This window comes from Lynx rufus, unplaced genomic scaffold, assembly GCF_022079265.1.
Source record: "Lynx rufus isolate CCGP_SWC_20201006 ecotype Redwood Valley unplaced genomic scaffold, mLynRuf1.p SCAF_4, whole genome shotgun sequence".
Classification (NCBI taxonomy): Eukaryota; Metazoa; Chordata; class Mammalia; order Carnivora; family Felidae; genus Lynx; species Lynx rufus.
Window position 1 is genome coordinate 169,035,847 of NW_025814856.1, and position 25,833 is coordinate 169,061,679.

The window sequence follows — 25,833 nt, forward strand, 5'->3', positions numbered from 1 at the left end:
TTAAATTACGGAGTGGAGAGGAGTCTGCTTTTCCTGATGGGGGTTGTGTTAACGTCACAGAGACATTTGTAAGCGGCTGCATTTAGATGTAGGTTCAGTAGATAAGAGAACTCCTATTTCTTTTATTTAAAAAATTTTGTTTAATGTTTATTTTTGAGAGAGAGAGAGACAGAGTGTGAGACAAGAAGGGGCAGAGAGAGAGGGAGGCACAGAATCCGAAGCAGGATCCAGGCTCCGAGCCGTCAGCACAGAGCCCGACGCGGGGCTCGAACTTACGAACCGTGAGATCGTGACCTGAGCTGAAGTCGGACGCTCAACTGACTGAGCCCCCCCAGGCGCTCGGGGTGATTAGTTTATGCATTTTAAAATTGCATTTTAAAAACAGACATGTCTACGATATTTTCTTCTTTCACCGCGGATTAAATTCCCGCATGGTAAGACTAGTCGATCCTGCTTAAGGCCCTTCATCGTGTATCGTTTATGTTAGCATTTAACGGAAGCTGCCGAAGCGTTCACGAGAACGCCCACAGAGAAGTACGAATTGTGCCCAAGCCCGTACACTTTCAACGTCTTTGGTGCAAATCCCACGACGAGGCGAGAATTCAAGCCGTGTGTGTTTCTCGCAGCCGTCAGGCTCCCAGACCTGCCCGCCGGATCGGTCCTTCTGGCACATGACAACTTAATGTGTCTTTAGAAGGTGGAGAAGCTCATTGAGGCCATTACGAAAATGAGGAGGAACACAGATTTTATGAGGGTAATAAAACTACAATGATCTAGACCATAAACTAATCACCTAACACTCCACTTGCGCTACCCAAGTGTGACATTGGGAAGCCCTCATTTGGAGAGGGGCCTCCCCTCCGCGCGGCCCCTGCTCGTTGGGCCGCACTCGGCACTTCCATTCAGGGGCCCGCCCGGCTCTCCGAAGACTTGCTTAAGATTAAATCCAAATGAAACTTAATTTAAACAAACAATCCCAAAGGCGCTCTTGGGGATCATATTTCTTTTTAGGTCACCGTGTGTAAGAGCAGGGAGGGGAATTTACTAAATCAAGCAAACAGGCGGCCCGCTCGGGCGCCAACGTCACGAGGCCGTGGCGGCTCCGAGCCTGCCAGCTTGGGCGGCCTGCACCTGTCTGTGCGCGGGGGTCGGGCACGGCCGAGTCCAAGCGGCTGGCCCTCACCGCACGCTGCGGAAAGTTCACGTGGACTCCGCCGGGAGACAAGGCACCAGGGGAAGTTAAGTTCCAGCTAACTCAGGTTCCGCTTATAACCAGGGACAGCTTCCACCATTTCCCCTCCCTTGGCCTGGTTTTCGTGGGGGCAGCGCCCAACTCCAGGGGGAGTTTCTCCTCCAGGAAGCTGCTGTCGGCTCAGGGGCCCCACCGAGTCTTGGAGGCGTCCTGAAACAGGCAGTTTGCCGAGCGAGTGAGCTGACCGGGTCAGGGCCACATGCGGTGATTTCTAGCACTCTTCTGTTAAGTGTCCAAGAACAGGACAGGCTCTAATCCACCATGACGGGGTCCTTATAAGAAGAGAGAAACCCCACGTGAGAGCAGGCACAGCGGATAGCAGGGGAAGCCACGTCACGAAGGAGGCAGAGACCGAGTGACGTGGCCACAGGTCCCAGACGGCGTGGGGCCGCGAGACGCTGCAAGGAGGACGCCCCTCTCACCACTCAGCACGGCCCCAGGGCTCTCAGAGAATACACCTGTTGTCAGCCCCCCAGCTTGCGGTCATTTGTTGCCGTAGACCAGACACGGGTACGTTAGCCCCTGAACGACTGGGGGTGAGGGGCGCTGACCTCCGCGCAGTCGAAAATCCATGTTTCACTTCTGACTCCCCCAAGACTTCACTACCGAGAGTCTCACCGATAACATAAGCGGCTGATTAACACATATTTTATATGCCGTATATGTTATTTGCTACGTTCTCATAATAAGCTGGAGGGAAAAAAATGCTATTAACAAAGTCATAAGGACGAGACTACCTTTATAGCGCTGCCCTGTACTCCGCGTGGAGTGGGCCCCGGCAGCTCAGACCCGAGCCCCAGGCTCCGCTTTGTGCTCGCCGTGCGTGGCCTTCCCGGGGGTTGGGCACGCCAGCTCTAAGCTGCATACACTAACCTAGCTAGAGCATGTGTAAAGAAACCGTAGCGTCCCTTCGTCCGAAGTCTTTTTCGGGTACTAACCATTCAGCAAACCAAACTCTTTCGAAGGCCCGCCAAGACCTGATTAAAGGAGAGTGGCCCACCCCAAACAGCAGACGCCCAGGCCGTGCTGTCTGCCAGGGACCCAGTTCCTCCAGACTCAACTCTCTCCTTCCTCTACCTAGATCTCTTGTGATGTGTCCCTCTCCACCCTGTATCACCCTTATCACGAGCTCCCGTCCTTCTCCCACCAGACTGGCGTCTGCGAGGAGCCTAGACGCTGGGCTGCCCGACGCCCCTACCCTCCGCAGCGGCTGGGACGGTGATGTGTTAGAGCGGATGCTTGGTGGAAAACAATACGTACGTTTAAAAGACGTCATTTGAGTATTTCTGTGAAAAGAGTAACTCAAAGAAGAATGCTGTCATAGCCATGCCTGTCCCAGGACCCGCTTAACGTTCAGAAGAGCTCTTTTATTTTTTATTTTTTTATAGCCCATAGAGCGTTTGCACTCATGTCGGAGCAGCTGGTACGAAGTAGACGGCTCTCCCCAGAGTGGGCTCCACACCCCTGCAATCCCGACCGCGCGGTTCGTTTCGGCGGGACTTGCTTTCGTGGGTGGAACGGAGGTAATCTTAAGTCTGGCGACGAGGAAGGAGGCTGACTCACATTTTTAAATAATAAGGAGTCAGTTTTTGAGGCTTAACAGCACGTGCGTTTCAGTCCTTGTGAGCTCACGGACGTCAGCTCTGCTGTGGTCTCAAATAGATCACACAAGAGAGAACCCACAAGTGTCCGTAACACCTCTGGCAGAGGAGACCGCCCTGCCCAGAACACAGGCCTCGGCGACGTGGTGTTAAGCCTTCCAGTTCTGCTTCTGCCCTGCAGTCCCGGGCTCGGTGTCGAAGTGTGCACTTTGGAGACGGTGATCTGAGCAGGTGACGGGTAGTAACGTTATGTCTTCTGCACGGCTCACAGCACCCCCAGCTGACCTGCTTCTTAGTAAACAAATGTGTCCGCGTGGGCTTCCCTTCGAGATAAAGTGACGGGGTAGCGGAAGGCGACGCTGCCCGCCGTGCTGGCGGCGGCCGCGGAACGCGGCAGGGGCAGGTGGGCAGGAGGCGCGCCTGGCGGCTGTGAAGGCGGGTCCTGAGCCCAAACCAGTCACGGCCACCACGCGATCTTCTGTACACAGCAGCCCCCGCCTCCGGAATAGTTTTGCCCCGGCAGGAAAGAGCCCTCTTCAGAAGACGCGGCGGCCCGTTTCGTCGTCCAGCAGATGGGACGCGGCTGGGTGTGAGCGCCTGTCATTCGGGAGTTTCCAGAGCTCCGCATGGGACGTTTTAGTCCAACCTGTGAGCAGTCCCTGTGGCGGTATTCCCAACAGGGATCTGCCCGCATAGGACGTTACCGCACCTCAGGGACCTGTCACCGCTTAGGACCGTTCACAGTCCCCAGCCTGCTTCACCTTTCAGGTTAAATATGCACCTGACATATTGTATCCTAGGTAAAAACGCCCTGCTCTGGTGGCCATTTTTCTTTTCAAGACGGGAACCTGATATCAATGCATCAGATCCAGTTGTGCATCCCAGAGGAGGAGGAGGAAGGGAAGGGGGGGTGAAGGCAGATGAGGAGGAGAAGGTAGACAGGAAGGAAGGAAGAAGGAAGGAGGAAAGAAAGAAGGGAAGAAGGAAGAAGGAAGAGAGGAAGGAAGGAAGGAAAAGAAAGGAGGGAAGGAAGAAGGAAGGAAGGAGACAGGAAGGGAGGGAGGAAGGAAGGGGACAAGGGAACCAGTAAGACACTTACGAGCGCAATAGCGAGCATGTTTTGTGCTGTGATCCATGATATCAGCTGAGAAAGAAACTCAGGTTGTGTGTTTTTCACCGAGGCCTGAGTTCGAAGTTTGGCAAGAGGACACCCGCACTCTCCGTGGCGGTGCTCCCCAAGCATAACCGCGGACTCCCCTGCAGAGCAGGGCCTTCCACCCCAACTTTAAGTGCGGCAGCGTGACAAAAGTTTTCTCCTATCTTTAAAGGTTTATGAGTTTAGGTGCAGGAAATTCAACAAGACTGAATATTTGAGGGGCGCCTGGGGGCTCAGTCGGTTAAGTGGCTGACTCTCGATAGCGGCTCACGTCATGATCTCTCGGTGTGTGGGATCGAGCCCCACATCAGGCTCTGTGCTGACGGTGGGGAGCCCGCTTGGGATTCTCTCTGTCCCTCTCCCTCTCCCTCTGCCCCTCCCCTGCTCGCGCTCTGTCTCTCAGAACAATGATGGGACCACCTGCCCTCTCACCCCCCCCAGACCTGGGCCGCGAGAGCAGGGCAGACACACAGCAGACTCGGTCCTCGGCCCATCCAGCCTCCGGGCTCTGTCCGACTCTTCTTCCGGTGTTCTCATCCTGCCCCCGCCCGCCCCCGCGCACAACGAACTTGGAAGGGAGAATGTGTGCGTTCTTTGGCTCCCCTCTCGGAGCTGGCTCAGGGTTTTTTCTTGGCCACTGTAAGAACCGTGATCGAGAGACACCCAAAGATAAAAACACTATTTAAACCCAGCCCATCGCTTCTGGAAAGGAGAAGGCGTGCTTCCCCAGCTAAGACTTTACAGCAGAAAGTCTTCAGAAAGCGGACGACCCAACGGAACCGCAGGCTGTTTTTCTTGCTGAAATGGTAACGGCGAGCGTGTTGACGCTCACCGGGCACCCGCTGAACTCCCACTGCCCCGAGCGGGTCCCGCCGGCCTCGGCTTCCCTCTGAAGGGGCTCACTTGTCAGGCAGGGCGGGCACGGCTAGAAACTCACGAGCGTCTTCTCGGCGGGGCCGCCCGTGGTGAACGGGGAGCGAGAGCAGTCCACCTACCACGGGGACCGTCCCGACTCCTGGGGCGGGGGCGCAGCCGCGACCCACGTCCGGGGCTTTGCGCATGCTGGAGTACGTTCACACAGGGAAACGGTCCTCACGTGCCCGAACTCCTGGCGTACGACCACCACGCCTCCCAGGCACCCCACACCGGGGGGGTGGGCACACGTGGAAGCTGCCTCGCGGACAGCACGCGGCTCTGCCAGCGTCCCCCGAAGATACGATACGAGAGATGGCAGGCAGCCGCCTCCTCCCCAGAGGACAGGGTGGCGGTGACGGGCCGCGTCGGGGCCAGCCGGGGTGGGGACGCTGCTTCGGAGAGAGAGCAGCCGCCCGTGGCCAGGATGACAAGGACTGGCCAAATTCCCCGGGGGCACCCTTCCTCCTGCTGCCCGGCCAGGCCCACGACTCCCCAGCTCACGTCTCAGAGATGTCCCTTCTCCGGGAAAGCTGCCCTGATGCTCCTTTGGAGATGGCTGGCGCGGTGGTCGCCGCCCCGGCAGGTGCGGAGCTGACTTCCGGGCAGGGAAACCCCACGCCCGGCAAGCTCTGGGACACACCTACACGTGTGTGAGGAACACCAGCTTCGCGGACTCGGCCTGGGGAAGAGCGACACAACGGCTCCAAGCAGGGCGTTTACTCTGTGAACGCGGAGTCTCCACGGTCGGACTGCTTTCGTTCTTTTCTATTTATGGACCCGCGATCAGTAACGTCCTCCCCGCCCCTGCACCTTCTTCTTTGTAAGGAGTGCGGGTCGTAAGAAGCGTCTGAATCTCACAGCTCTGGGTTAACACGTGCCCGGCCTCCGGCCGGCCGTGTGGATTTGGGGAGGTCATGCAGACCCCCTCCCCGGACATCAGCCTTCTGGTAGGATGGGGTCACGACTTTCTCTGTGGTCAAATACACACAACACACGACGTACCTTCGTAGACATTTTAGGTGCACAGTTAAGGGGCGTTAGGCACACTCACATTCCTGTGTGACCGTCACATCACCGGCCCCAGAACGGGCCATCTTCCCAAACCCAAACTGTCCCCAGCGAACTCCAACCGCCCTCACGCTGCCCTGCTGCCCACCCTCCCTGGACCTGACCCCCTCCGATCTCACATGAGGGGGACCCTAGGGGCTCAAGTTCGTCCTTGGTCGATAGGGGTGTTGACTGAAGTCACATCTGAAGCACCTGCCCAGGGTCTAGCAAACAGTAAGCGCTCAATTAGTGTTATTCTCTCTTCCCGCTCCTTTCCTTACGTTAACTTGGACTTAAACGTTCCCTTTGCACACACGTGTGTGTGTGTGTGTGTGTGTGTGTGTGTGTGTGTGTGTCTTTCTCTCAAAGCAGCCATGTAGCCCCCGTTACACGTAGGGGGACGTCCTCCCGGGTGAGGATACGCGTTCCCACCTCAGGGGCCGGACCTGTGGACGACGGGCCTTCATCGCCTTCTCCTTCCCTGCCCTCCTGACCCCACGTCCCTCCCTGGGTGGGTGCCTGTGGGCCGTCAAAGGCTGTGCCCCCTCCAGGTGTTGGCTCCTTCCCAGACGTTAATGTAGACGCACCAGAAGCCTCCACGTTTCTGGGCGTGCTGGACCTGGCTCTCGTCCCCCGATGACGACCTGCCCTTGCCCTCACTGCCCTTCCCGCCCACCCTCCTCCTCTGCCCCACCCGCCCGGCGGCCTCTCTCTGGATTCCCTCGGTGGCCGCGGGTCTGTCACAGCAGCTCGGTGACACGATTAATCGAGCAGGTGCTCGATTAATGCTGACCTTCTCTGGAAACCGGGCCTCTGCAGAGGAGGCCACACTGGTCGGAACGGACCCTGAGTCTAACGACCGTGACCTTCTAGGAGGGAAGTTTGCTCACAGAACAGACACCCCGTGGGCAGTCACCGTGCGGATGCAGGCAGAGGCGGGAGCGGTGCGTCCACAGCCGTCCACACCGAGCGGTGTGCCCGCGAGCCTCCACGGCGGGAGCGGTGCGTCCACGAGCAGTGCCGCGACCGGAAGCCAGCCGCGGAGGCGCAAGCCGGATCCGGACCTCTGGCCTCGGGAGCTTCCGCGCCACCTTGTTACAGCGCCAGAGCAGCCACGGAAAAGTTGTGCCGACGCCCTTCCCTCCGCTGCTTCCGCAAGACCACGGCGTCGCGGTCAAGGGCATTCGGACGGGACGGAGCGAAACCGGCTTCTTCAGGACAGGATTCGTCAGCGGCTTCGACGTGCGGTTGCGGCCAACAGCCCCCGGAGGGGCGAGCCCGTCGGCCACAAAGCCTGCCTGTCCTGGGAGACCTAGTGCCACTTTGAGGGACGCTGGGGTTTCCTCGGACAGAGCGATCGTGGCGGCTGCCGTGTGTCCCGGGTGGTCTCATGCTTAGCTTCCTGGCGTTGCTTCACTTAGAGAAGTTTTCTTCCATCTCACGAACGTATCTCTTGGGTGTCGGGCCCCCACACGCTCTCCAGAACTTAGGGGCTGCAGACACTCACGGAACGAGTCACCCCAACGACCACAGCCTTCTGTGAGAAGCGCCACTCCCACGCCACGTGGCCGCGGGCGAAGTACGAGCCTCTGAGTCCTGCGGACCACAAAGATCATGTGTCCAGACACACGGCTGGTAGCACCCGGCCTGGTCCGTGGGAGGTGGCCGGTGGCCTTGAGCAATGACTCCCGCCGTGAAGTGCCACAAGCACTCGGGGGCGATTCTGTTCATGAGAGCTGTGTCACACGTGGGAGGTAACGGCCGGGAGAAAGGAAACAGCCTGTGTCTGGGGAAAGACGCACGTTTCGGAGAACGGTTAAGGCAAAGTGGAGCTTCTGCAGAGACACGGGAATTCCGTCGGCAGTCTCAGAACCTTCCAGGTCCTTTTCTCCGGAGCGGAAGAAGCCGGGGACCCCACGCAGCGGAACGGCACCGGGCGGGTTCTCCTTGGAGCATCAGCCACGCCGGAAGAGCAGAGCCGGGACCCACTTGGCTCACGCGGCCCCCGTGGCCCCGGCGCGAAGTTCCTGCCTGAGCGCTTGTGCCGGGACCGGGCGGCCTGCGGGCACTGAGCTCCCCGTGCAGGGAGGCACCCCGCTCAGGCTGCGTGACCGCTGTCGGGGTGACGTGGAGGAAATCCAGCATCTCGTGGGTGGTGGGACCGGTTCCTCGGCCCCCTCCCAACGCTGCAGTTCGAGGGCTCTGTGCCGCGGTTACAAGTTTGGAGGCCATGACTCTGAGGTCCGGTGTGTTTTATTTTTTCCGGTAGCGTGAAGGTCGCTAGGGAGGGGCCGTGCAGACGTGCTCCAATCTGGGTTTCCGCTTGCTGGGGCGGGGAGGCCGTGGTACCCGTGCAGCGACACGCTCACAGGGCAGGGGGCGCCGGCCGCCCCCCTGCGGGCCCTGGACCCGTCCCGACTTTGCAGAAAGCCGCTGCCGAAACAGGTCCCTCCTTCGGGTGGAGAGGCCGGAGAGGGCTGACGGGCAAGTCGGGGCGGGAGCGGGAGCCTCCGAGGAGCAGAGGACACGTGCGGCACGGGTCAGCTGAGTGACCCTTAGCCCGGTGACGCGTTTGCCCTCAGGAGCTGCTGTCACCACTGGGATCCGAAACAGCCCAGGCTTCACGCGTCGCCATGCTGCTGTGGGGGGGACGGCTTGCCGCCCTGGGCCTACGAGCCGCTGCGTCCACGTACGTGTCACAGCGCTGGTGGAACCGCCCTCCCGACCGCGTCCTCCGCCGGACGGGAGCCCTGCGGCCCGGCCGGTGCCCGGGGAGGACGCCTGCTCTCGGGTCCGGCTCTCAGCGGTTCTCAGCGCCTGGGCCTGGCTGGGTGTTAGGATCGTGCGGAAGGACACAGACCAGCCTGGCCTTTCAAACGCATTAGAGGGAGAGAAACTATGATTTGAACACCATTTTCTACCCTCATCAGAGGAGAACACTAGAAGAAGACACATTGAACACCTTATAACAATTTAAATGCTTACTAATTCCATTTCTTCATGTTTCACAAGATACAACTGTACGGGGGTTAACAAAGTAAGGGTCTTGAAAGCATTCCGTCCCTCAAAGGGAATTTTGTATCCTCAAGTTTTGAAAAAAGAAGACCGATGATAAAACATTAAAAGACTCATTTAAATTCTGAAAGCAGGTAACACTTGATGAACGCCTCTAAACGCGTTTAAACGTGCTCGTGGGATCCAGGGCATTGCGCACCATCGACACGTAAGATCTGGTTTTCAGAAGGAAGTCTTAATTAAACGAGACTCACCTGCCAGAAGTCGGCCACGGTGGCGGGCAGGGGTCCCTGGGTGGCGATGTAGGCAGGGTTCCTGGGGTCATGGTCCATCTGCAGAGATAGGATTACAGTAACAAAGGTTAGCTACCAAGCTAGCAAAAAACCCAGGAAGTAAGGCACCGGCTACGGAGGAGGCGAAGGCGGCCCGTCCCGCGCCCGGTGCCGCATCGACACACGGCGTGTGCGGAGGCGAGAGAGGCAGGCTGGTCTTCCTTGGGTCCCCCGGGACGCCCCAGCGCTTGGAGTTTAGGGGGAGCCCTTGCGGCCCGTGCTCGGAGCCTGGGGAAGGCGTGGGGATGCCTTCCGTACGCCTGATACGCAGGTAACGGGAGAGCGGCACGAGCCCGAACGAGGACGGCGGATCAGAGAGGCCAGAGGCCAGCGGTCGGCGCACAGCGTGGGGTGTCACCGCCGCAGCGTCTCCACGGACGCCACCGTGGCAGAGCAGCTCAGCCACGTGTCGCCCGAGCGGCCTCCACCCCGGCCACCTGCCAGCGGGAGCGGCCTGCACACCCACCGCAGGCCGCGTGCGGGGCTCACAGCGTGCCCTCTGTGAGAGCCACAGGTGCGGGGCCGGGAGGGGGGAGGCCCAGGCTCTGGGTGGGCGGGGAGCCCGCGAACCCCCCCCCCCACCCCGTCCGGCAAGAACTGACGAACAGGCGCACCTTGCCCCCCCGGAAGAGTCGGCTCCTCTAGTGGGGAGCTCGTTTTTGTGGCCCCGAAAGGGCTCCGGCACACGGAGTCGTCCGGGGGGTCTGCGAGCGCCGCGCGCAGACCCGCCCCGGGACACGCGGCCCAGCCTTCCAGCCGCTCATTTCCGATTCTATTCCTACTGTGCCAGGCAAGGGGCTGAACACAAACAAACAGCAGAATGCGGTCGTGGGTCTTCGGGCCGGCGGATTCGTCCGAGTGCAGCCTGCTGGCCTCAACAGAGGGAGTCTGGCTCAAAGTACCTTAATTACAACATTTAATTCAAAGACTGAGCAGAAGAAAAGAAGGGGCAAAGGGTCGAGGAACAAAGCCTGGCGGAGGGCTGTTGTGCGGACGGCCCTTTCCCCTTGGGGTCGCGCCCGGCCCCAGAGCACGGGGGCATCAGCGTCGCGTCCCCAAGGACGGCCCTGCCCGCCACGCGCTGCAGAAGGAACCTGGGAGACCCCCCCGGAGGCCCGGACGGGCCGTTCACCTCCAGAGGCGCTCAGTGCCTGATTCTTTCCCATCAGGCACTAGAGTTTACTCTTGTGATGCCAGGGTTTGATCACGGATTTGAAATTCTCTGCAGTCGAAGACAGTTATTAAGCATACGTTTCCCAATACAGCGAGAAAGGAGGAAGTTTCAACCACACGTCGTCTGTGGCAACACGCGAGGACGTCAGCGTGCGGGCCAGAGCCACCTTGAGACACGGCCCTGTGCCGGGCTCGGAGAGCAGCCCGCGGGAGGCGCGGTCCCTGGAACCCTGGCCCGGGGAATCCGCGCCTCCAGCCCTTCAGGGATGACGGCCGTTGGCACGAGAAAGCGCATGCGCACCGAATAATTACGTGCGCGTGGAAGGGGGGGGGGGCGTGAGTCATTCCCACGTGACAACAGTGGGACGCTGGCTGGGGTTGGGGAGCAGGAAAGTCTTTCTCTGCCTCCAGTTGAGTGATTCCCAGTCACAGCCGGACCTCGTTTTCAAATTCGCCACAACACACACAATACAGGTAAATTACGTTTCTCTCTCCGCAAGCCCCAGTGAAAACGTTTCAGTAGAAAAGCTTAGCAGAAATAAGGAGTTTTGATTTTTTCAAAATATGCACTTGTGGGGGTGACAGCTATTTACAAAAACCCCATCCCTTCCCAGCAAACGATTCTGCAAGAAAAGTAAAACCCACCTCCTTTTCAAGCGCGCTTTTTTGCCCACAGCAATTTAGAGAGCGTCTCGTTTAAAAATCGTTACTATGTTCAAACTAGCGGCTTAGCTGCTTTCAAACTGAGAGATCTGTGACGAGGAGTAAAAACCTGAGCAGGGCTTCAGCAGCGTAAATGAGGCATCCTACCGCGGCAGGTCTCCGTGGTCCACCCCGCCGCTCAGGCGCCCGGACGAGGGACGACGCGGCTCGGGCCGCGGAGGCGGTCACGTGGCCGCCGCTCGGGAGGCAGTAAATAGCATAATGATCCCAGAGCGGCGACATGTGTCATCAGCGCAACAATGACTCAAAGACAATTACAGTGACTTCATCCCGTGCACATTCTGTTGAACGGAAAATGTTTCTGGGCAGAAGCACGTCGCTCATGTTGTGCGCGTGGCAAATACCAGGCGACAGAAAGCCTGATGGTCGTGGGTGGTCTTTAACTGAGGAACGCAAAGCAAATATTTCACCAAGTGAACAGAAGCTTTATATTTAAGATTTCCAAGGCAGGTTAAGTGTGAGCAGAGGCAATCAAGTAAGTTTCTACTAACACTACCTTTTCCATCAGGAACTCGGGCCGCGACCCCAACACGTGGACGCGGACGCGTGTCTTCCGCTACCGTTCCCAGCGCGCGAGTGAACGTGGCGCCTGCTGCTTCCTACGGTCTGTGCTGTGTCTCCTCCCCATCCTCTCTCGTTATCCTCCTTTCCTTTGTCGTGTACTGTTTCCTTGTACGTCTGTGATGTTCACCAACACGAGCTCCGGGACCGTGGACAGTCAGCTCCCGTCTCTTGGCCTCCGTCCCGGCGTCTGGGACCAGATGTGCTGCACCAGGGCCTCCACGTGCCCGTTCCTTCCGGGATTCCTCGTGCGTGCCTGTGTGGGTGTCCTGGCGGCCACCTGAGACTATCAGCGAGAGCCCGTGCGTGTACGCCCCACGCCCCCGGGTGGCCCTCTCCTTCGTGGACCGCCTGACAGAAGCGTCCAATCAAACGTGACTTAACGCCGAGTGACTGCATGTTAAGTGCGGGCCACAGGGTGCCAGGTCCCAAGTATAATCAACAGCACGATTTTGCTTTTCCTGTCTGTTTTTTTCCCCAGAGAGAGGGAAACCGTTTGTTTGTGCTGAATCCCTTATCCACGTGGCCGGCTGATTCTTACGAAGACGCCAAAGGAGGCGGGGAGCCGGAAGGGTGTATCGCTATGAACTTCTACATGCGCAGGTACGACGTACCAGAAAACACACCTCGCCACTTGCCGGAAGCCGCGGAATGGCAGTTTTTAACTAGGTGTGAGTCGTTTTCAAAACTCTAACGTGCATTAAAAACTCAGCAGTAATTCCTCCAGTCGTGCCAGCAGAACAGCTTGTTAAACCCAAGCGCTCAGCCTGTCAAGACCAGGGGCCCACGTCCCGAAGCCTCCAAGAGCACCGGGGAAGAAACCGGCCGTCTGCACGCCGATGTGTCTTTCAGGGCTGGGGGGCGCCAGCCCTGCTCCTGCGCCCACAGGGCCTTGCCTTCACCCTGACCCCATGACCCGGGAGGGGTGCGGGGCCGCGCCTCTACTCTGAGATCTCGGAGGGTACGCACGCGTGTTTTCTTTCTGAATGCCTACCCACCTGCCCCTGCGTCTGTTCTGACACTTTGGGCAAACTTCACAGAACGTTTTCTTAGAAACAAGCAGATGTCAAACCTGAGTTTTTGAGCCACTTTTCCCGACACTAAGTGTTCACGGGAGAATTTACCGAGAAACGGTAGCTTCGGAAATCGATGTGAGGGAGGCTGACTTAGGAGCTGAAGTTACTTTCATATTTTATTTGTCTGAGTTGAGATTTAAGTAGGTTATAGGCTACAACAGACACACATGGATGTTTGCTCGTGGGTATTTTCTGAGAGCCAGACAGCTGGCTCCCACATTTGGCCGATTTCTTATGATACTCAGGACATCTGACCAGCCCTCCTTTCCCGAGGTGTCCGTGCGTACCTGTATTCGTTCAGTGCATTCTGAATTAAAACCTGAACAGGTTTTCTCTCCCTCGATAAAGAGTGGAATGAAAGCAAGTTTAGCTTCAAGTTTGGGGAATTGCAGACCCGTTCCCGTAAAGAAGTTTGCGTGCAGTTTCGAGCAAACGGGCGTTAGTGACCCGAGTCAGTCCGCGTCCCAGGCACAGCCACGCTGCGCTCTCAGGCGGGGCTGGCGGGCGTCCCTCCGCCGTGCTGAGCAGGAAAACAGGGTTCCCGTTTACTTTCCTGACCTCTGATCTCAAAGCGAAGACTGCACGTTATTTACGAGCCGAGGACTTCCCTGGCATTTGACGAGGCCAAGTACAGACGTGACAGATGCAGTTCTGCTACTTCTCTTCCGCACGGCCAGGGTCTTCTGGGGCTGGGACCGTTAGCTTTGCGTCCAACCGCCGCTCGGAAGCTCATTGTCACCGTCCTCCGGCTACTTCAGGAAGAAGAGGTTCCGTGCTGCTTTCTTAGAGCCCGAGTTAAAAAAAGAGGAAGAATTGTGGCACGAGATAAAAGGGAAACATAAACAAGGCCTTAAATCCCTCTCTCTCGGGCGTCGCCTTCGGACCAGGCCCCCGCCCGGTAGGCCCGGGGAGGCCGGAACGCGGGAGCGCTGCTGCAGGTGTCCAGGGGGCAGCGGGTTCCCGCAACCCGCTTCGGCTTCAAGTACGCACACGTCGGGAAGCTGGAACCCGTCGAAGTGGGGGGAGCTGGGCTCGCCCAACTCTGGACTCGCATCGTTCAGACCTGAAAAGAATTGCGTTATTTCTCTTCCTGGCCCCGTGACGTGGTTTGCGCCCGGGACACGGAGCCCATCAGGAGGACGCGGCTCTCCAGGCGGATCTGAGCCGCCGTCACCACGGGCCCCCGCGAGGGCACCACGTCCAGGCACTTAGAGTCCCCAACCTCACCAGAAACGATTCTCTGTCTACGGAACGAGAGACTGGAAACCGATGGGGCTCTGGCTTGATTTCGGAATCCGAAACGACACAAAAGCACCGGGCACGGCACAGGGCACTTACTGAGAGAGACCGAATGGCTCCGAATGAGAACCTTCGGGACACGGAGGGAACCGACCCTTGAGGGCCACCTGTGCCGAAGTAACGAGGCTCCTTCCTAAAAATAACTGCAGGAGCTGAGGTCTGGGCTCAGGGGGTGTAGACAGAGCAGCAGACCGGCTCTTAACCCACTTCCTCGCGGCAAGCATGTAACGCACTGCTCCCGCTGTGGGCCGAGAGGGCCGCAGATGGGGTCTGACCGGGGCGTACCGGACTCCCACAACAGGCTTCCTGAGATACATGGAACCAGCAGCCACGAGAACGGTCCACCGTCCACGGCCGCGGCTTGCGATCACATGTTCTCATGTGAAGCCTGCTCCTGGGGGCTGGGAGGGGTCGTCAGGACGAATCCAGGGACGACCCGGGGTTTCACGGAGCCATCCACGCGTCACCGGCGCGCTCTGAGCCGGAGTCCCACGAGCGCTGTGGCTGCCTGAACGCACATCTGATGGCGCTGTGACGTCCTGAAGCTTCCCCGCACAGTTTACGGGGCTGCTGAGGGGGGACCACAACCAGCCTCCCCCACAAATCCCCACCGGCTCCCACACTCTCCGCCGTCAACCACGTGCTTTAACACATCCATTCCGTGGACCCTCATTTACTTTCTTCCCACTTGGAATCGTTCCAACTTCGTTTTGAAAAGCCAGGCTGAGCATCGATTAGTCCGTCCTCGCCCGCACCCCCCCCCCCCCCGCCACTGCTCCCACAGCGTCTGTGACGGGAGAGGCCCACACCAGGTGTGGGCTTCCAGGGACTCTCCCTGAGCCGGAGAGCCTGGCTGTCGGGGGTCTCCCCCAGGGGCTTCTGTGGTCTCAGAGGCAGAGAGCGCGGCCCGCGGAGGCACAGCCCCGCACTCGCTCCCGTCCTCAGGAGTAGATCCGCCCTGGAAACACCCACGGAGCCCAGCCTGCGCACACACCTGCCCGGCGCCCTCCGTCATTTTATCAAGGGGCCGGTGGGTCTAACGTTGTCCATTCCCCCTGAATAAACAGGGAACAAGCGGGTCTGGGGGAGAGGGGCACAACCGACTGTAGATCTTCCGGAAATTCACGCTTCTCGTCAGTAAGCCAGCGGACCCAGCACCGCTCTCTCCCGGCGAGGACCCAGCCCAGGCCGGCTGGTGATGAGTCAGCCGGCTCACCAGTCATCCGGTGGAGACTAAGTACCTAGTTGGCTGGTACTCGGAGGAGACTAGCCGACCGGCCGGCTGAGGCCGTCTCCGCTCGTGACCGGGGGTGGGGGCGCACGTGGGGAGGTACTCACGATGGGGCTGGCGTTGATGTAGTCCGACCTGCTGTGGCTGTTCTCCGATCTCAGCAGGACCCTGGAGTGGTCGTCTGCAAACAAGCCCAAAGGCATAACGTTAGATGTGCACGCGGGCCTGTGTCGGGGCTGTGCGAGGAAACCGCGGCACCGGGTGCCCGTGCAGGTGACGTCCCCTCCTGGGCTCTGCTTAGGCCGCTTACCATCACTTCCTCCTCCAGGAGAAGGGTGTGTGGGCACCTGACTCTAGGTTTCACCCAGGAGAATTTAGATATTTTCGTGTTTTTCTTACACAGATTCAAATCCCAGGATTAGTGTTCCTCTGCAAGATTATAGTTAAGGCCTCCCTTTGTTTATTATTATTCTTTAAGTGTTTAAAAGTTTATTTAGTTTGAGAGAGAAAGAGACAGCGCAAGCAGGGGAGGGGCAGAGAGAGAGGGAGAGAGACCCAAGCAGGGTCCGTGCTGTCAGCCCAGAGCCCGACGTGGGGCTCGATCCACGAAGCCACGAGATCATGACCCGAGACGAAATCGGACGCCTAACCGACCGAGCCACTCAGGTGCCCCTACGGGTTTCCCTTTAAGTAGGAGACGTATTTGGCCACATATAGAAAACACGTATCAACATGAATATTGAGATATTAGGCAACTGTTCTGTATATAAAATTCTGTGATCTGGGAACGGCTAAATCCTGGGATGACAGGAATTTCGTTTTAAAGGGAGAATGGGAGAAAAAGCAAACAGTTACAGAAGGAACAGAGATTTGTGCAAGCGGGGGTCCCCTGACGACACAGCCAAGTGCCTTAAACACGCACAGCAACCTGACTGATTTCGCAACCAGACACATCAGTGGGGATTAGAGACGCGATTGTCAAAGCTTAGTTTGTTTGATACACGAATCATTCTTTTTTTTTTTTAAATTTTTTTAACATCTATTTATTGTTGAGAGAGCATGAGCAGGGAAGGGGCAGAGAGAGAGGGAGACACAGAATTCGAAGCAGGCACCAGGCTCCGAGCTGTCAGCATAGAGCCCGACGCGGGGCTCGAACTCCCAAACCGCAAGATCGTGACCTGAGCTGAGGTCAGATGCTTAACCCACTGAGCCACCCACGTGCCCCTGAATTACTCTTTTTTAAAAAAGTTTATTTATCTTCGAGAGAGAAAGCACGAGAGGGGGAGGGACAGAGAGAGAGGGAGAGAGCGGAGCACAGGCAGGTCCATGCCGCCAGCACAGAGCCCGACGTGGGGCTCGATCCCATGAACTGGGAGATCATGGCCTCAGCCAAAATCAAGAGTCGGACGCTTAACCGACTGCGCCGCCCAGGCGCCCCTGACACGTGAATGATTCTTAATTCTGGTTCTGGAATAACCACCTTCCTGTGTATGGTGACGCCCCTCTTTGCGTGTTTTCAGGAACTTTCAAAGCTGCGCCCTCGGTCGGGTGCGGAGGAGGTGGCGCAGGGAGCGGGGCAAGGCCACTCCCCGGCGGGGAGCAGGCTCGGGGAGGGACGCCCACGAGGGTCCCTCTTTCCTCCCACCGTCCCCGGGCGTGCGGCCACCTTGTCCGTCCTCTGCGAGGAGCAGCTGAGAACTGCAAGCCGCGGAGAACGGCGGTATGCTCAACCCCGACATGTCTGCTCCAGTGAATGGCTTCGGGTGTCGTGCACAACCCCGACTTCTTTTCTTCTGAGAAAACAGAGACAACCTGGCCGGAGCCTAGGAAGCCAGGGATTTGGGGGGCGGTGAGTGGTTCACCCCGGTCCTGAATTTCAGCGGCGTCTCCCGGGTCCGGGCTCCCGGCCTTGAAAGCAGCTTGGCCAGTGGGGGAGGGAAAGCGCGGGGACTCTGCTTCGGTTTCATGTCTCCAGGACGTTTTACTTAATCTCTTTTAACAACAACTCTGGGGCCTGGGAAACTTGGTGGGTCTACGGGACCGGATGTCATCCCACCGGTCCTACCGAGGTATCGACGTTAGCTTTTTTGCAGTAGAGACGAGACAGATGAGAAACATCTAGCGTTGCGGACGAGCCCGGACGTTGCATGGTTTGCTTGGAGGCCATCTGCACCCAAAGGTTGCGGAAACGCTGCGAAGGCACGTAGCTGCGGAGACGTCCCCCTGAGGCGTGAAAAATAATACAAAAACCCCACGTGCTCAATGGTTTTGGGTTCCTGCACAGATTTATTCTTGAGAGACTGAAAACTGGCACTGGCAGGAAACTGAGATACAAATCACCAGAAAAGCTGGTGACCTGTGTCATGGTAACACATTGCAGACACTACCACGCTGGGAAAACCTGGTGCGTCTGACTCCACGTTGCTCCATTTCCTTGGCTGCCGTGACCCGGGGCCTGGAAACCCGCGCTCAGCCCTGCGCGTGAGCGTGCTAGTTGTTGAAGGAACGTCGCGGACGGCCGAGACTTCGTACAAACCGCCCGACGGGAACCCCACGTTCCCCTGAGCAGATACGGAAGTACGTATAGAAATAACGTCGCTGTGTCCAAGACTTATAGGACCACGGTGACAGGATTCCTATCTGCACAGATCGAGTGACCAAGGACAAAGGAGTTTCACGGTCCCTCTCAGACCCCTTCTGGCTCCCGGATGTTTGTGGTCATCGGCCACCTTTGGACTCGAGCCCCTCCTGCCGCCCCTTCTCTCGACACAAAGGAAGCCCGCGTTTGTGCCGAGGCAAGACGGTTCTCCGGGATGACGGTCCGCCACCTTGGTCTGCTGGCTTCCCGGGCAGGGTCACTTTCCTGACCCCAACACCTGGCCTCTTGACTTACTGGCCTGTCACACAGCAAGTGGAACAAACTCAGACTTGGTTACAGTGACCCCCAAACCAAGTTCAAAAAGCCCAGTTTCACTGTGGGGCTCTTCATGGACGCATCAAGCTGGAGACGGCGATGTGTCGTTCAGAAGCAGGCACCTTTTCTGAAGGCTGTACCTAGTCTATTGTTGCAGCCCACGTACAGTCCTGGAATACAGAAGCAGAGCTTCGAGCTGCTTGCGGAGGGTTCCAGAGGGCCTCCCAGGAGCCCCGCCCGATGAGAAATCGTCTCAACACAGCCAACTTCAGACACTGCCGAGAGTGGCAGTGAGGACCCCTCCCGCCTGAGAACCTTTCACAAAGAGCAGGGTCACGGCGAGAGGGAGGGGAGGGGTACCGGGGGCAAGAACTGGACCGTGTATCTCTGGCTTCAGAGGGCGTGCTGTGAGGGTCCCAAACGTGGCCCGGCCGGACAGGCGCGGGCCTGAGGGCTGCTGGGTGCCCTTCACCTCCAAGGGGACAGCGCTGCCCTGTCCTGCGAGCAAGCAGCTCGGTGAACGCACGCCAGCTGAGTCTTCTAGTCAGGAAATGGAGAAGACGCTTCACAGGTTCGGGAGTCTCGGCGAAATACAGACACAATCTAGGAGCCGGGTGCTCTGAAGGACAAGGGGACAAGCTGCTGGGAGCCGCTGAGCCCAAGCCCGGCTGTGAGGCCAGCCCTGCCGTCACACCGTCTGCGAAGCGCCGCGTCGGCCGCGTCACTTCCCGCAGGCCACCCTTTTACAGGCACCACTGAGGTCGGGACAAGGGCTTCAGAAGCTCCCAAGCCGTGCCACCTTACGGTCACGTAACTGAGTTTGCGGTGACACGACGGTGAACTTGCTTTGTTTCTAACACTGGGCCGTCTGAACCCCCATGTGGGACATCTGAGCCACCCGGGAAGGACCAGAGCGCCAGACAGGGCGCCGGGGAGGTACGGTCACGCGGCAGGGACGACCCGGGGGGTGTTTCGATTGCTTGGGTGAATGCCAACTCTTCTGTGGTTCGCTTTCCCTGTTCATCTTCCTAAAAGGGCCGCTAGGGGAGACGATGAGCTGGCATCAGTTGGGAGGGGCTGGCTCCGCCCTTTGTAAGGGCAACGGCTGAGACTCACTCAAGCTCAGCCAGCAAGTTGGAGGTGAGGCCGGCGGGGCGGGGGGCGGGGCGCTCAGGAGCACACCCTCGTGTCCCCGGCCCACGCCCCGCGGACGGAGTATGGTTCCTCCGGAGGGTGTGCGAGCACAGGCTCCCGCCCCGGGAGCAAACACGACACAGCGGTCGCAACCACGGAGCAAAGTTCTACAGCCACCTGGGTGCTTACGCTTCGGCTGAGAAGGGGGCGTGTTCTTTAGGTTAGAGACCTCACCCGGAAGCCAGAAAGGGGAAACTCCGTGCCTTCCGCTCTGTCTCTGGCCCTAAGACGCAGCCGTTTTCCCTCCCAAGACCCCCAACGGTAAGTCTTATCAAGGAGGGAAGGAGAAAATCGCCCCGCAGGTGGAAGTCGGGAGGCGCGTGGCACACGCTGCTTTTCCCAACTCCTTGTCCCGAGCTTCTCCAATATTCTGTCTCTTCTAAAAGTGGTTCCACAGATGCTACCTTTCTTCTTCCTGGAACTGTGCCCTACGTAGAACAGGGGCTACGCCCCCACCGTAGATGGAAGAAGCCAAGGCCCCGGAAGGTGCGATGTTTGCCTTGGCAAAGGCCACACGGCCAGCGGCTAAGAGCCCAGGGCTTGAGTCCCGGCCCTGCCACCTGCTAGCCAGGTGACATTTGGGTAAATTATTCAGTATTTTAAAGGCCAGATCTGTCATCCAAAGCGTGGGCTGGCGCTCTTACAGGGTCGTCGTGATGAACGCACACGTGAAGTACTGGCTGGAGCGCCTCGTGCACGGCAAGGGGCGGAGGCGCCAGTCCAAGGCCACAGGCGCACGGACGGACACAGACCTGATGAAAGGTCAGTTAACTTGGCAAGGGTTATTTACGGTACACCGTGTTGTCAGTGAATACAAAAGGATTTCCACGGACGCCGGAAGGAACAAGTTCTAGAAGGTCTTCTTGATTGCTGGCAGGGCAAAGAGCACTTGAAGGCAGCCCGGGGCACTTCGGGAGGGCTGCGCCGAGCCATCAGCTAGCACGTGCCGTCATCCGAACACGTCCCCGTGAGCCCGTCGAAGGAAGGTGCGCGGAGGCTTCCTGTGCCTCTAACCCGTCCTGCGACACTGAGGATAGTGTTTTCCTAGGCGCCTTGGTTACGTCATTCACGCCAAGTGAACTGATGCGTGTGAGTCAATAATCTTCCCGCCAGGAGCGGATGAATTCCCTGATGTCGGTGTCTCCAGCTCAGGCGCGTGGGTGTGGGGCGGTCACTGGTGCACACTGGCCTCACACAAGGGAATTTTCGTCACCCAAGCAGTCGGCCCGTGTCCTCGTGGGGCTTTCCGGCGGCATCTTTCCGTTACGCCGTTTCCTTTACTTTGATGGCGTGGCCAGTGGGGACGCGGGGCGAGTGTGGTGACCCGCCAGCGTTCTGTGCTGGAGGGTCGGGGCTCTGAGACCCGAGTGGAGACCGGTGCGCCCGGAAAAGCGACGGCATCAGCAACCACCGGCATCTTCTCCAGTTTCGTGGGTCCACAGAGGGTTTAGTGCACGCGGCCCGGAGCTCTCCGCTGCTCTCCAGCTGTCAAAGCTGGTCTAACGACTGTCGCCAATCACACCCGGTAACGTCTTTCTGTTAGGACTTGTCATAGTTGAGCGAGGCAATAAACTTCTGTATTCTGTTTGTTTCGAGACTGCCTGGCGTGTTTCTTTGCAGATCTAGGAACCGGATGACCACAGCGTGATCGTGAAACATGCTCGCTCTGGAGTGGTAAGTCCTCTCTAGAGAGGTTGGCTCAAGCTTCTGTCCGGGGCTTCCCTTCCTCAGTAAGTAAGCAGGTCTTCTGCTCTTAGTTGAGCTTGCTGAAAACTCTTAGTTCAACCTATAAAGATCACCGAACATCCCAGATGAAAAAGCTCCACCCAGAGGCTCCTTGGATGAGCACACAGCACGTCTGGGTGGCCCGGGTGGGGAGGTCCGAGATTCACAGCACCCTCCTGCGCCCGGAGGTGGTGACAGAACGAGGCCGGTCCGGTGCCCCGGCCGTCACGCGCCACAGAGGCTCACGTCGACTTCCCGTCCCCGACTCAGAAACAGGTCTCGAGTCACACGGCGGCCGGCAGTCCCTGGTCACGGGGGCTGGTCTGCTTTCTAGTTGCTTCAATAGTTTCACCAGCCTCTCTGCCGATGTCTCAACAAGAAGTCCCAAATAGGACTGCCAGCCTGCTGTGTGTGTGAATGACAGTGCAGTGCGTCACAAAGACCCGGACCACAGCGGGACACCCACCCCGGAGGCAGTTCCGGATGCGTGCGGGCCTCGCCCACCGCTGTGCGCCTGCCTGGGAAAGGCGCGCTCTGGGCACCGATGCTGGTGTTGCGGGTGTCTGCGTCCTGGCATTGCCCACCCAGCCCCCCAGGGCTCTGGAGGCACGTGGGGCCAAAAGTTGAGCTGAGTAACGCTTGTCTCCACAACACAAGATATGTCAGCATCCCGAACCCCCGGTACCACAGACGCGCCCCAGGTGGAGAGGTCTGGTGTCCTTGTGGGAAGGGGGACTTGGGACACAGAGGCAGACGCAGAAAGGTGATGACATGTGGGCAGCGAGGGCACAGACAGCCGGCTGCGGCCCGCAGAGAGCCTGGACGGAGCCAGCCCTGCCCACGCCCGGGGCTCCGACATCTCGCCTCCGGGACTGAGAATTAACTCCTGTCGTTCGGCTGCTGCCCCGGACGCCACACCCGGAGGCGGGGCTCTGTCCTGCTCTGGCTCGCTCACGGTCCCCAGGCACGCGCACCTCCTCCGTGGCAATCACACACGCTCAGCACAGATCAGGTTGTGTTCTTACGAGAACACAGCTGCCCCAGAGAACAATGGGGAGGCTGGAGACCGGCTGTCTTTTCAAGTCTTCCAGTAACAGTCGCAACATCTGAAGGGCACCCAGGCAGACACAGTGAACCCGGGGGCCCTCTGTAGTGCTGTCTGAGACAACATTACTACCCCAGGCCTTGCCAGTAGGATGCTTCTGGAAAAGCGAAGAGAGCTCGCCAGGGTACACGTTCACGCAGGTAACGGAGATTTAGAGCAAACGCGCGCCGGGAGGAACGCCCAAATGGCCCCGGAACAAGCCCTTTCCCTGGATAAGGGGTGTGACCCTGGGGAAGGGGGGCAGGGGGCAGACTCGAAGCGGCTTCTGGCTTCCTCGGTCCCCGCGACCAGGCCCAAGTGGCCACGCCCCGCACCCACAGGCCCAGCACCCAACGGCCCAGCTCCGCGGGGAGGGTGAGCTGCTGGCGAGGAGGCGGCCGTCGCGGAGGGACCACGAGCCCATGTGCCGGTGGACGACAGACACCCGGGGAGCACCCCCTGGGGAGATGCGGTGCCTCCCGCATCCCAAGGGACGCACACGCGCACTCGGCCAGTGTCGCAGCAGATAACCCTACCTCGGGCGCAGAGGAGTTCCCCAAATCCGCTGTGCCTGAGACCCCGGGGCGGCCCGTCCGGTGGGGCGACGCCGGCGTCTGGGCCAAGAGGCTGGTGGTGCAGACGGTGCCACGTCTTCGTCCCCATCAGAGACCCACACGGAAGCCGGTCCCACGGTCCCTGCGACAGCGGTGGAGCCGACCCAGAGGGCGCAGGCGCGGACGGGGTGGGTACCCTGTGGCCGCCGTAAGGAGGGCCACCCTCGGTGGCTGCGGGCACCATTCACGAATCACAGCCTCGAGTCTCCGTCCTCACCGAGGTGCCCGCACGCGGGTTCTGAGGGTCCAGACACAGCGCGCCGCCCTGCCTTCGCCGGCTGTTCCCGCTCGCGACCCCTCCCCACGCACGTCGGAGCCCCTCCCGCTTCCCGGCTCCGCGCCCCGCCACACCTCCCGGCGTCCCCCTTGTGCCCCCACCTCGCGCCCCTCCTCCCTCCTCTACGCACCCCACCCCACCCCTCACCGCCCTCCCCCATGCCCTCACCCCCCTCCTCCATGCACCCCCGCACCCCCCACTCCTCCCTCTTCCCCACGCCGCCCGCCCTCCACCACACACCCCTGCACCCCCCGCTCCTCCCACTGCCCTCTTCTACGTGCCCCTCACCCCTCACCGCCCTCCCCCACGCCCCCACCCCGCACCCCCTCCTCCCTCCTCTACACACCCCACCCCACCCCACCGCCCTCCCCCACGCCCCCACCCCGCACCCCCTCCTCTACACATCCCACCCCACCCCTCACCACCCTCCCCCACACCCCCACTCCCTCCTCCCTCCTCTATGCACCCCACCCCACCCTCCCCCACGTCCTCACCCCCCTCCTCCATGCACCCCCGCACCCCCCACTCCTCCCTCTTCCCCACGCCCCCCGCCCTCCACCACACACCCCTGCACCCCCCGCTCCTCCCACTGCCCTCTTCTACGTGCCCCCCACCCCTCACCGCCCTCCCCCACGCCCCCACCCCGTACCCCCTCCTCTACACACCCCACCCCACCCCACCGCCCTCCCCCACGCCCCACCCCGCACCCCCTCCTCTACACACCCCACCCCACCCCTCACCGCCCTCCCCCACGCCCCCACCCCCTCCTCCCTCCTCTACGCATCCCACCCCACCCTCCCCCACGCCCTCACCCCCCTCCTCCATGCACCCCCGCACCCCCCACTCCTCCCTCTTCCCCACCCCCCCGCCCTCCACCACACACCCTTGCACCCCCCGCTCCTCCCACTGCCCTCTTCTACGTGCCCCCCACCCCTCACTGCCGTCCCCCACGCGCCCCGCACTGCCCGCCCCACGTGTGCCGCCCATTTCCTTCCAACCCCCCATACCCCCTCCGCCTCCACGGCTCCCTCTTCTCTCCCCCTGCACCACCCTCCTCCACTCGCCCCTGCCCGCAGTTCTAGGGAACCGCCCTACGTCAACACAGCTGATCAGCAAACCTTCTTTCCATCTGCCACGTAAATCCCATCACGTGAGGTGACATAGTCACAGGTGCGGAGGGTTGGGACGTGAGCATCTTCGGGCCATTACTCTGCTGCCACACTCAGCAAAGTGACAAATGTAATCCTTTGGAGACTTGGCTTCTCTCGAGAGAAAATGGGCTCTGCGACCCCAGGTTCCCGCCGCGGGTTAGGGACCCTGCGTCCGGGTGGGTGGGTGGCTCTCTCCGGGTTTCCGCTGCAGGTTAGGGGTGCTGCGGTCACGTGGGTTGGCGGCTCTCTCCAGGTTCCCACCACGGGTTAGGGATGCTGCGGCCACGTGGGCGGTTCTCTCTGGGTTCCTGCCGAGGGTTAGGGGCCCTGAGGCCACGTGGGTGTCGCTCTCCAGGTTCCCACCGCAGGTTAGAGATGCTGTGGTCACGTGGGTTGGTGGCTCTCTCCAGGTTCCCGCTGCGGGTTAGGGACCCTGCGGCCGGGTGGGTGGGTGGCTCTCTCCTGACCCAGTGCAGAAGAAGGCACCAGGCGGCTGAGGTCAGCCTCCCTGCCGAGGGAGGGCCGAAGTCAACTGGAAGTGTTTCGGAAACCTTGCTGGTGGAACAGGGCCTCTAGGCAAGTGGGAATTCAGGGGTCACCGGGGGGCGGAGGGAGGACGGTTAGGAAGGGAGGTGCACCTGTACATCGCAACTTCCCGCTAAAACCCGCCTCCTGGAAGCCCACACCAGTACCAAGGCTTGCTTCTCGCCCGAACTGAATTTTAATAAGGAAAAAATGTCTACATTGGTGTTAACCTCCAGAGAAAAGTGGCCAGATGATCTTAAAGTGTTTATTTGCCAAGAAAGAAAACACCTGTTGGACACTGATTGTGCAACCAGAGGAGAGAACTTTGTTCCGGAGACCCTAGAAGGGAACCCAGCCAAAGAGACACAGGGCACCCTAAGCGTTGGAGCCCAGGGGGCACAGGTGCACGTATCCCAAGTGAGAAGGGAGAAACAGCAGCTACAGAAGCAGGGGCTTCAAAATTCAGGAGGCCACGCGCGGAGGAGGAGAGGGGACGTAAACCAAGGATGGGGACAAGCGAGGACGCAAACCTCACGGGACACACGTCCGGGAGGCTGACGTCATGTGGGCTGAGGGAGTACGCACGGGGGCAGAGGAGTCTGACAGCCGCATCTTTTTATCGGGATGAGACAGACCTGTCTGGTGCAGATGAAACCACGTAACCAGGTAATTTAGAGGAGATGCACTCAATCACGACTCTGCCTCGACCACCTCTGTCACAGAGAACACTTTTTCAGACCAGGAAGGGCAGAGAAGAGACACTTAGGGGGTGGACAGACGGTGGGATGAGTGGACAGAGTGGTGGGGTGCCCACTCGCTGTCGGGGTCCCGGGCGCCGGCCAGGTGAGCGAGGGCAGGGTGTTGCCAGTGTTCCGGGTGAGGCCACAGGAACACGCCGCTCCCGTTCACGGAAGCTGCGCGGGGACACGGACCCGCACCGCCACTCTGGCCTCTGCGCCCTGACCGCG

General features: G+C 59.7%; 1 protein-coding gene across 5 annotated transcripts in view; it reads right to left on the reverse strand.

Moving 5' to 3' along the window:
• The window catches only part of PTPRN2 (protein tyrosine phosphatase receptor type N2), a 766,821-nt gene that overhangs the window by 26,997 nt on the left and 713,991 nt on the right, over nt 1-25,833 (reverse strand). For all 5 annotated transcript variants that reach the window (XM_047094888.1, XM_047094886.1, XM_047094889.1 and 2 more), the window contains 2 exons: nt 15,489-15,562; nt 9,241-9,318 (listed from right to left, as the gene is read on the reverse strand). In XM_047094888.1, coding sequence (XP_046950844.1) covers nt 9,241-9,318; nt 15,489-15,562 — 152 coding nt within the window. The remainder of the gene's footprint in view (nt 1-9,240; nt 9,319-15,488; nt 15,563-25,833) is intronic.